This window comes from Rhinoderma darwinii, chromosome 1 (assembly GCF_050947455.1).
Source record: "Rhinoderma darwinii isolate aRhiDar2 chromosome 1, aRhiDar2.hap1, whole genome shotgun sequence".
Lineage (NCBI taxonomy): Eukaryota > Metazoa > Chordata > Amphibia > Anura > Rhinodermatidae > Rhinoderma > Rhinoderma darwinii.
The window spans coordinates 493,367,419-493,379,707 of NC_134687.1; the positions used below are offsets into that span (position 1 = coordinate 493,367,419).

General features: G+C 41.3%; 1 protein-coding gene across 1 annotated transcript in view; it reads left to right on the top strand.

The window, feature by feature from the left end:
- Positions 1-12,289, top strand: part of CCDC60 (coiled-coil domain containing 60) — a 315,519-nt gene that overhangs the window by 260,149 nt on the left and 43,081 nt on the right. The window contains exons 6-7 of the mRNA XM_075835475.1: positions 11,602-11,706; positions 12,018-12,108. Coding sequence (XP_075691590.1) covers positions 11,602-11,706; positions 12,018-12,108 — 196 coding nt within the window. The remainder of the gene's footprint in view (positions 1-11,601; positions 11,707-12,017; positions 12,109-12,289) is intronic.

Here is a 12,289-nt window from a genome sequence, read left to right on the forward strand (position 1 = left end):
GGTACAACTGGGTGATGGTCCCTACGCTCAGTAAGTGCACGACAGACAAGGGTACAAGCTAAGGGAAATGGGGCAATACCGTGAGCAACAAGAGTGGTGAACGAGCCGAGTCAAACCAGGAGTGTACGAGGTACCAAACGCTGAGCAGGAGAGTAGTCAGTAAGCCAGGGTCAGTATGAAGCAGGGTCAAATAGTTCAGAAGCTGCAGCAGGGCCAGGAAACCACACGAGAAGAATCACAAGCAAGGAGGAACAGGAAAGGCTGTGATAGGCTCTCCCACTCCTAAGCCTGCCATCCTGAGTGGTGGAAGATGGAGTCAGTCTCACAGACATAGAAGCAGGTGCAGACTGATTACCTATGGGCGTATACAGAGAAGCTGTGCCTGGCAGATCCTTTACACATGCAGATTTTTTCTGCCTGCAAAATACTGTGTGAACAGGGAGTTCAAATCCGTAGGTGTTAAATACTGAATATCAAAAGTCGGAATTATTATAATCTTATAAAAAAATGTTTTTGTCAATACTAATTCCATAGAACTGTTTTGGAAACAAATATTGCTTTAGAGCAACATACCTCTACATCTTCTGGCTGGCATGTCAGCTTGTAAAATATTTATTGCACTTACTCTGAATCGGATTTCACAATCGTGTCATTAGAGAATTGCTAATATTTTACTTCCGTCCAAAGTAAAGGAAAGTTAGCTTAAACAAACCCATTGAATGGCTTTAAGAATGTTTCAAAAGAGACCTATTTTCCTTGAACTCCAGGGAAACTTGTTTGAACCCTAACCAAAAAGTTTATGCAATCATACTTTTATCACTAGTTGTCATGCCCATGCCGCGGGCCGTCAGGCTCACTCGCTTCCTGACGCCCGCAGCCATGGATCTGCGAGCGCTGGCCCCAGTATCCTCCTCAGGAGACGACAGCGCTCACTTCCGCTCACCTCGGCCAGGTCGCGTAGGGTGCGCGCGCACGCTCGTGCCTGCTCTAAAAGGGGCAGCGCGTGCACCAGACTTTCATGTTTAATTAGCCCATAGCACCCTGGACTATATGAAGGGCTCAGCCCCTTCCTCCCACTCCTGAGCATTGTTGTCGTACCCTGGATTTGTCTATGCAAATGGTCTCCTAGTGGTTCCCAATGTTCCCTGCTCCTGTATCCTGGTAAAGTGCCGTGCTGAGCTGAAGTCGTGCTGTGCTCTATACCACGCCTGTCCTACACCACACCTGACGTCTACCTGCTGCCTAGTCCCAGCCGAGCCTGCCTCGCTACTGTCCGAACTGCCACAGGTACCCTATACGAACTATAGACTGTAACCTGCGCCCTGCTGGCCAGCTGCCATACCGCCAAGGCGGTACGGCACAGTGGGTCCACGAACCCGACTTGACAGTACACTCAGGTCATGGACCCCGCTGGTCGATCGAAGACCAAGTTGACATCACAAGAGATGCGGACGGATATGCTGGACCTCCGGTCTCGACAGGACCAACTCCTCCAGGCCTTGAACATTCTCGCACGTCGGCAGGAGGCACAAGCTGCCGTTCCTCCTACTACACCACCTGGCAGTGTTGATCCCCGTTTTTCTTTGCCACTTCCTGACCGCTATGATGGAGACGCAGGTACTTGTCGTGGATTTTTGAACCAGTGCCAGATCCACTTCAGCCTGTATGCAAGGACATTTTCGTCTGATGGCGCAAGGGTCGCTTTCATCATCTCTCTCCTCACTGGCAAGGCTCTTGCATGGGCGAATCCTATCTTGGAGAGACAAGGACCAGAGACCCGTGACTTCCAGGGCTTCCTCCGGACTTTTCGCATGGTGTTTGAGGAGCCTGGACGAGTCTCATCTGCAGCGTCTTCCTTGTTAAACCTACGCCAAGGAGACACCTCCGTGAGCGAGTACGCCATCCACTTCCGCCCCCTGGCGGGAGAACTGCTGTGGAACAATGAGGCCCTGGTGGATACATTCTGGCAGGGTCTGTCTCCTAAAATTAAGGACGAACTTGCCGCTCGAGATCTACCGTCTACCCTGGATGACCTCATCTTTCTGTCCGCCCGGATTGATATGAGGATCCGAGAACGGCTCCAAGAGGCTCGTCAGGATGGAGGCCTTCCTAGTCCGGTCCCACCCTTGCAGCAACCTCTGCTGTCCTCCGGTGCTGTTCCTCCTAAGGAATCTGTGAGGATGGACCATTGTAAGCTATCCACACAGGTGAAACAACGCAGACGCACTTCGGGACTCTGTCTATATTGCGGCCTCGGGGGCCATCTTGTCCGTCTGTGTCCCAAAGCCTAGGGCACATATTTTGATCTGTTTTATTATTCACCAAATTAATTTTGAGCGTTTTGTTTAGATAACACCATCAGACTAGACATTTTCTCTACTATGTACCATAGAGAGTCATCATCTCTGTTTAATACATCTGTCCTAAATTATTCACGTTGCAGGTTCATTCACTTCTTCCAAAAACCGAATGTCTGTAATGTTAACTACTCTTATCAGGTATTCTATGGAGACTCTCACATATCCCTGTAATTAGTAGGTCTATGCCTAGAAACAACTCTGTATATGAATGCACTGAACACTGCATCTATATGTACATTTATGTGTGTATGTATATGTTACATATTTTATTTTATGCTTTTAAAAACACAACAATAAACAGACAATAAGCCCCCTTTGTGGTTGTTCTGAGTTTATACGGATCAACGCCAGTGATCACTCACCAGCGTAACTTGCCAAGTACTCATCACTGGGGAGTAACAGCGCCGATAAGTGGGATTTCATTTTTCTTGAACTTTCAATTAATTAATTAATTAATTAATTTATGTTACTTAGGCACTCACAGTGCAGACAAACATTTATTAGTCATAGATTAGGTGTGGCCTGCTTGATGTGCGGAGTCTAAATGGGGTTTTACACAGGACGATTATCGTGCAGACGAGCATTCATATAACGCTCGTTGCCGATAATTGCCCTTTGTAAAAAGAGGAACGATCAGCAGATTAACGAGCAAATGCTCAATCATCTGTTAATTGTATCGTTTTAAAAAAGTAAAAGATTATCACTGTTGGCAGCACATCTCCCTGTGTAAACTGTGAGATGTGCTGCCGACATGATGATAATGTTTGGGAAAGAGCGTTTGGAGTAACGACCGCTCGTCCCCATCCGTAGCTCCGTGTGACAGAAGCAAGCGAGCGCCGATAAGCGATGTCTCGTTGATCAGCACTTGCTGCACCGGCCGAATGTCGGCCGGTGTAAAAGGGCCTTAATACGCCAGACAATCTGTGCTTCAGGCTCTTGAGATGTAAATCCAGTACTGTCCTGGAGGGTTTGATCACATTCATTAGACAGCAGTACACAAAGTTAAAGGGAAGGTGTCATGATTTTTTATTTTTTTTTATTATTATATTGCTTTTAATATAATGTAAACAAAAATTTTATTTATTTGCGTTGTCAGTTTCTACTTTTTAATGTATTCATATTTTTATTTCTCTATGGGGGCTGCCATTATTTTTTTTTCTTCTCTGTATGTGTCGATTAACGACACATACAGAGATTGAATACGGCAGAATAATGCATAGGACTCAATGAACGGCAGCCGTTCATTGCTTCTGCTATCTGGCTCTGTACTGCACAGACGCAGGTCAGAGTCACACAGCAGAGCAGCTGGTTTGTAGGGAGATAGCAGGCGCCATTATGAAGACCACCTGCACTGCAGGTAAGGTGTGTGTCTCTGTCCCTCTCTCTCTCTGACAGACCCCCGCTCTCGTGACCCCCCCGACGGGGCCCCCCCATGACAGCCCCCCCACCCGACGGCCACCCCCTCCCGACGCCCCTCCCCTGTCGCTAGATGTATTGTCAGTGTGGACGGTGTGAGGAGCTAAGCTTGTCAGATGTAGTAGTGCTGAGTGTGTGTGTGTAGCAGAGCTGAGTTTGTGTCTGTGTAGTAGAGCTGAGTGTGTGTGTGTGTGTGTGTGTGTGTGTGTGTAGCAGAGCGGAGTGTGTGTGTGTCTGTGTAGCAGAACGGAGTGTGTGTGTGTCTGTGTAGCAGAGCTGAGTGTTGGTGTCTGTGTAGCAGAGCTGAGTGTGTATGTGTGTCTGTAGTAGAGCTGTGTGTGTTTGTGTAGCAGAGCTGAGTTTGTGTGTGTGCCTGTGTAGCAGAGCTGAGTGTGTGTCTGTGTAGCAGAGCTGAGTGTGTGTGTCTGTGTAGCACACGTGGCGTATGCACGGGCGCCGCTGATCCTTCATAGCCGCTTATCAGCTGTTTTGAAGAATCAGCGGCAAGCACTCCCCCATACATACACACACAATTCCCCCTAAACATGCAACTACGCCACACACAACCACCCACTGTTCTTTTTTATGCAACAAGTTTTTTAAAAACGCTTGCGTAAAAAACTAACGGCTCGCTTTCCCATTGACCCAACAGTTTTTTAAAAACGCGTGTGTGAAAAGCGCGTTGTATGTACTAGCAGCGCACTTTACCAATTATGTAAATAAAAAGCGTAAGCAAGCGTTTTTTTAACGTGGTTTTTGGCACGTAAAATGCGCAAAAAAAGTGTCAAATACATGCCATGTGAACCTGTCAACTGAAAAGTCATTCACTTCACTTTCATCATTTTAAGGGTATGTTCACACGCAAGGTTTTCAGCCGTTTTTCAGGCCGTAAACGTCCCGAAAGACGGCTGAAAAATCGGAAGCAGAACGCCTACAAACATCTGCCCTCTTGTTTCAATGGGAAATACGGCGTTCTGTTCAGACGAGGCGTTTTTTACGCGGGCGTTTTCCAAAAACGGCACGTAAAAAGTCGCCCGCCAAAAAGAAGTGCATATCACGTTTTTGGAGCCGTTTTTCATTGACTTTATAGAAAAACAGCTCCAATAACGGCCGTAAAAAACTACGCCAAAAACGCGAGTTTGATTAAAAAATGGCTGAAAATCAGGAGCTGTTTTCCCTTTGTTTAGTAAGCGTGTGAACAGAGCCTTAGCCTTTTGGTGTGTCCTATAGCTTCTGCCAGCTGCAGAATCACTCCCAAAATGGCAGCTGGACACTGCTTAGCAATTTTAAGACACCTTTTCCTGGCTTGTAGGAGGGGGGATGAGATTCCCTCCCACATTTGCGGCAGCGGTGAGTCAGGTTGCTTTGCCTTATTCACCTTGCTGTAATTCTGGGAAGTGCTCCCTCTGTGGCCAACATAGGAAAACATGTCAAATTATTATTTAACTTTAATACTTTCCACCATGTGGAAGAAAAAAAAAATACAGCAAAAAACGTAAAAATATAATAGAAATAAGTAACTTACTTTAAAAAAAAAAGTTTAATTCGCAACACATTCCCTTTAAAAGTTTCGAAAAAAAAAAAGATCTTGCCTGCTGCTCTCCTATATTCCTAGTTTGCCTATTTGGCACATATTTTGATCTGTTTTATTATTCACCAAATTAATTTTGAGCGCTTTGTTTAGATAGCACCATCAGACTAGACATTTTCTCTACTATGTACCATAGAGAGTCATCATCTCTGTATAATATTTCTGTCCTAAATTATTCACGTTGCAGGTTCATGAACTTCTTCCAAAAAGCAGAATGTCTGTAATGTTAACTACTCTTATCAGGTATTCTATGGAGACTCTCACATATCCCTGTAATTAGAAATGAATCTGTCATATTCAGCTCTGTGGGTTTCATACAGCAGTATTCTAACCCTGATGAGATTTTAAATGAGATTTTCAGACCTAATGAACAATGATTCACCAAACCACTATCATGTCACTCAGTTTCTAATCTTTTTATAACTGATTGTTACCGGTAAAACATATTATCACATTTCTGCAGCGCTCAATTGTTGGAGAACTTTTATTAGATAAGTAGTTGTCTTGTTAAATTTTAGTAAATATTCAATGTTCTGCATTCTTTTTTATTTTTTTGAAATGTAAAACGTGTTTACATTATCAACACAAGATGCCAGCAAAATTATGAATACCGAATATTTAGTTTTATCAAGTAAAGTATTTAAATGGTGTACACTTGTATATACGGAAACTGTATAAACCAGGGCTTCTCAAACTTTTTATACTAGGGACTTACCAGCCAGAGCATGGTTATGCCTGGGCCTCACCACTAGTAGTTTAAGTCCATGACAAGTTTAACCCGTTAGTGACCGCCAATACGCCTTTTAACGGCGGCCACTAACGGGCTTTATTCTGATGCATATTACTTTTTACGGCACTGCATCAGGATGAGTAAACAGAGCAGGGAGCCGTCAAATCTCCCTGCTCTCAGCTGCCAGAGGCAGCTGATGACTGGGAGCGTCCCTGCTCTGCCGTGTGAGATCGATATAAGTATCAATCTCATATGTTTAACCCCTCAGATGCGGTGCGCAATAGCGTGCACCACATCTGAGTGGTTTTGGAGAGAGGGACGGAGCTCCCTCTCTCTCCCACCGACACCCGGCGATAAGATCGCCGAGTGTCTGTGTCTTCTATGGCAGCCGGGGGCCTAATAAAGGCCCCCAGGTCTGCCTGTCATGAATGCCTGCTAGATCATGCCTCTGGCATGACCTAGCAGATGCCTGCCCGTTTTAAACGGACAGGCAGTAATACACTGCAATACAAAAGTATTGCAGTGTATTATAATAGCGATCGCAGAATCGCATATTATAGTCCCCTAGTGGGACTAGTAAAAAAGTTAAAAAAAAGTTTCATAAAGTTAATTTAAAAAAAATGTGAAAAAAATGAAAAACCCAGCTTTTCCCCTTACCAACTCCTTTACTATTAAAAAAACAAAATAAATTAAAAAAGTTACGCATATTTTGTATCGCTGCGTCCGTAACGACCCCGACTATAAATCTATTACATTATTTAACCCGCACAGTGAACGCCGTAAAAAATGTAATAAAAAACTATGGAAAAATTGCTGTTTTCTGTGAATCCTGACTTTAAAAAAATGTTATAAAAAGTGATCAAAAAGTTGCATCTACTCCAAAATGGTACCAATAAAAACGAAAAAGTCTTCCCGCAAAAAAAAGCCCTCATACAACTGCATCGGCGGAACAATAAAAACGTTACGGCTCTTCAAACATGGAGACACAAAAACAAATAATTTTGAAAAAAAAGCGTTTTTACTGTGTAAAAGTAGTAAAACATACAAAAACTATACAAATTTGGTATCGTTGCAATCGTAACAACCCGCTGAATAAAGTTATTGTGTTATTTATATCAAACGGTAAACGGCGTAGATTTAAGACGCGAAAAAGCGTGGTGAAATTTCAGTTTTTTTTCTATTCCCCCCCAAAAAAAAGTTAATAAAACTTAATCAACAAATAATATGTCCCCCAAAATGGTGCTATTAAAAAATACAACTTGTCCCGCAAAAAACAAGACCTTATACAGCTATGTTGACGCAAAAATGAAAGAGTTATAGCTCTTGGAATGCGACGATGGAAAAATGTAAAAAATGGCTTGGTCATTAAGGTCTAAAATAGGCTGGTCATTAAGGGGTTAAAAATATTATCTTTGTCTCCAGGACACTGTCAAACATTAAAAAAGCACAAAATGACTTAATTATGTTACTATACCAGCATCTAAAAAAAGGCCTGTGCAACATATAATCACTTCTGTGAAAACATCTTTGCCGCCTGTGCCTCACCAACAACTAGGGGGTGCCACATTGTTGAGGCCCGCCTCACAGTTTTAGAAGCACTGGTATAAAAAACAGTTTTATATTATATATTGTTATTATCTAACTAATTCCTTTTAACGTGGCATTACCTACATAATGAGTAGACAGGGCTACATGGAATTCATATTCTCTAAGGTTACCCTGTGAATCGGTCAGCAGAATACAGACTGCCATTGTCTATGGAGGAGCTCCTTCTCTATAATTGCTATTAGGTATATATTAAGAAAATTTGTGCTTATGCAGTACCCTCATATAGTAATGTAGATTCACCAAAGATGATCCATACTTTAAAGGACCTTTCTGTGCAAAAGTTGCAAGCTGAGTTTTTCGACTCCAGGCACCTCCCTCACCCTCCTGACATTACCTCCTCCAGTGGCCCCTTTATAAGATCTAACAATGGTCTTCTTCTACATGTGCCCCGATCTTGTAATGATAATCCAAGCAGACATCAGTGGAGAATACGAACAAATAATAGTGAAAGTATTTGTACTCGAGCTTTTATGGTCAGATAAGTTTGTCATCACACAACTTGCGGTGGCCTATTGTAGGCTTATGGTAAGATTTATGGTAAAATAATGAAACTAGAAAAAGGGAACTCAGAAACAACACAGGGAGAAACTGACATAAACGAAAGGGAATGAGAAAGAAACCAGAGGAAAAGGAGGGATGGGGGTGGGTAAAGAACCAGACTGGGAAAGAGATGCCTTAGATACTAATCGTCTGATAGTGGAAAGAGGAGGGACAACATTAGGCTCTAGAGGGCTATTTGCCTCGGCACAACGGGCAAAGGTGGATGACTCAACGAGCTTCAAGGGAGATAAATAATAGGATTTATCCTGTTCATAGGCTATCAAGTCTTCATGTGATTGAGCGTGTCTAACCACATGAATCGAGATGGCCAAGTGGAGGATTTCTATAACCTGGGGATGACGGAACTCTCTGCCATAATAAAATGTCTAAGTAGGCCTTTCTTTGTAGTGGATAAGGATCCAGGTAGAAAAGATAGAAGAACAAATTCGGGGGGCAATAATGTATAGAGGATGAGCATAAAGTTTTAAAGAGAGAAATTACATCTTTCCAAAGGACATGGACATCCAGACACTTCCGCCAGATGTGGGTCATTGTACCAGGGGCATTGGCACAGCACCAGCATGAGGGAGAGACCAATGGATAGAAACAATAGAGTAGAGGACAGGGATCCTGTACCAACTTACAATGATCTTAAAATTGGTTCCCTGCCATTTACAGGAGACCGTCATTTTATCGGTCAGGAACGTCATCTTGTCCTTTTCTTTTGGATGGGAAAGATTTAACATGTTCACTCCACCAGGCTGTTAACTCTGTCCCCCAGCAGCAATTCATAGACCAGTAATATGACATGGCGCAGGAGATCTGTATAGACATACAAGGTTTTTAAAGGGACTAAGCCATTTAGGGACTGATATCCGAAATATAATGTGCATTAGAGGAGAGGGTTGTTAGGAAGGGAGAACCGTATTAAAAAGCATTTATAGCATCTTCTGAACTATCCACCTTGAAAATGATTTACTATAACCTCGCACTTTGCTGGACTTGAGCAGCATTTTCCTGTATTTTATTTATTTTTTGCTTTTTTTTTTTTATTTCAATTTTGAAGTAACAACTTTATTCATAATTTTAAGCATCACAATAGAATTAAACAAGTCTATGTGAGTCCTTTCTTAAAAAATGTCAGCATTATTTAGCTGCTATATTATAGAAACTATTAAGGTACAATGAATGTTTCAAATATATATTATGTATTTATGAAGTATTAAATGATTATTTTCTGTAATAAAAAGTACCAAAGTGTGGATCATACAGTGAGTACCAATGGGTATATAATATCAGGAGGATAGTAATAATAATAATAATGCAGTTATATTATAATGTATTTTGAAACTGTATGGCAGTTCATCAAAAATACAATTTGACATCACATTTGTGCAAACCATTTATATTTTATACATTTGACCTTTTTATTTGCTCATATATCATATTTATTTTAAGTAGCTCACATAAAAGTTACATAGGTAGATTTTGTATTCAATGTGCTATTTTTATACCAAGGTTTGAAGTTCTACTTTAGTTTTAAAGGATGACTCCACTCAATCGGTATAATAAATAAATCGAATAATAAAATGCAAAATAATAATAATAAAAATGCTAGAAAAAATACTGCATCTAGAACATGCAGGTGAGTCAAAACCGCATCAAAAACATCACAGACAAAAAATGCATTGTCTGAATAGGAAATAATATTTTCCTATTTAGTAATAGCAAATTTTGGCTGTTGCATTTTTGATATATAAAAAGCAATAACTGAAAAATGCAACAAAAAAAGCCACATAACCTGATTATAAAAAACAACAAACAAAATCCTTGAGCTCTCCCCCATTGTTAACAATGCGATCATCATTGGTCGCGTTATTACTTGGGTTAGACGGTTGGGATTGGTGGTTTCTCCAATCCCGTCCATGAGTGTGGGAGTACAACTGTCATCCACATCTATCCAACTGCTGTGCCCGTGCTATCACATGTACTCCTAAAAGTGGACAACTTACCCTGATGAGGGGTATGCGTCACCGTTTGCGTCTACGCTATATAACTTATATAGAGAAGTTGTTTGTTAAACCTTCTCTGTCTGAATTTAACAAAGGCCTGTTATCAAAACTACATGAAATGGATTATTAATGCTATAATATGGATCCATCATGCAATTGAAACACTCTATACATACAAATGTATATAAATATGGCTCTCTAAATTTGCTTTATTTATTGGTTGTCCGCTTTGGACAATCCCTACTTGTTAGAAGGGTCCCTTGACAATGATCCTAAAAAGTCCCCCTTCTTGTATCCCTAGAGATCAGATGTAATCTACGGGTAGAACTGACAGTAAGGGTAGGAACACACTGGGAGTATACACTCCGTATTTTCCACATCGGATTTCATTGCGGAGAATCCGCAGCGTATTACAATAGCATAAGTGTGGATATGATTGGAACAGATCTCATCTACAGACAGCGAAAGAAATCTGCCGAAAAACCATTCATAAATTGACCTGCGGTGCGTTTTTTTAATACGCAGCATGTTAATTTATGCTGCGGAATCGCAGCTCTTCCATTGCAGGCTTATGGGGACATAAAACCCACAACAAAGAGCCATGTGTTGCGACTTTTGCAGCACAAACGCTGTGATTCCGCCAGCAAAACTCGCAAATGAGAAAAAAAAAAAGCTTTTTAAAGTAAAATTAAGAAGAAAGCTTATACTTCCCACCAACGCGTCCCTCTGTTCTGAGCGCAGCCTGACCTCCTGTGATGACGTTTCATCAAATGTGACTGCATCAGTCAATCAAAGGGTGCAGCAGTCACATAGACTACAGCGTCATCCCAGAAGGTCAGGCTACACTGAGAACAGAGGGATGTGTCGCCATGACAACGCTTTAAGTATAACCCCCTTTTTAAAAAAAAAAATTATCCTGCAGTATTTCCGCAGTGAATATGCCGCCCGAAAAACTGCATCACAATTTGGTGTGGTTTTTTGGGTGGAATTCCCTGTGGCTTCTAGGGTGGATACGCTGTGTACTTTTACCCAGCATATCTACCCTATGTGTTCATACCCTAAGTGTTCAATTACCCTGCAGCGCCACCACAGGGAAAAATAAGCATTACATAGTTCTTATTTAAATCAATGGTTTGTCTGTGTAATGCAGGACAGGTCCTCCAGAGTGAGAGGCGCTCTTTGAAACTGCTCTCTGCTCCATTCTACAAGTGGGGCTTCTAAACTAGACTTCCCCTTTAACTTTCAATACATGCAGATGTTATAAAAGTATGGGTTTGAAATAAACTGATTTATACATGTACTTTTAAAAGAAATTAATGATAAATTTCACATTTTACCTTTTAGGGAATGTCTGTTTCGCCAACTCTGTGCCATCCATTGGCTTTTAGAGTCTCTAACCTCCGATCCATCTGTCTTTATGAGACCTGTATCTTCTTGTTGGAATATAAGGTAAAACCGTAATCAATAATTTTGTAGGATAATATGGAAGAAAATTTATGAAGTTGCTTTTTACAGGTTACAGAAAAAGTTGTATGTTAATGCAGTGTACAAGTACCATTATTACCTCATGTATAGGTGTGATGTAAGAATAAATATATATATATATATATATATATATATATATACACATTATGCACCCTATACAGTATGAACTTTAAATCACCAGCCGCCTGTGTGTTCAACTCTTCTCGCCAACAATAAAGAAATTAAATATAAAGCCAATAATATTACTTCAACCATTCTGCATTTCTTAAAACCAGAGATCCCGGTGGCTGTAAAACTTCAATAAAAAGAATCAATAGAGAGAAGGACGTGGAGATGAAGTGGGAGCTGTTTATCAGGCCAGGGAAGGTAAATGATCATTTTTTCCTGCAATAACTGCCAGAAATATTTGCCTCTGTTTTACAGGTGTAAATAAATTTGATCTCCACAAATGGGGTGCTAAATATTTCAGCTACTTAATTTTCTTTTATTGTGAGAAATATATGGAGAGCGCAAGCCTCATAAACAACTGCCATATATATTCTGTGCC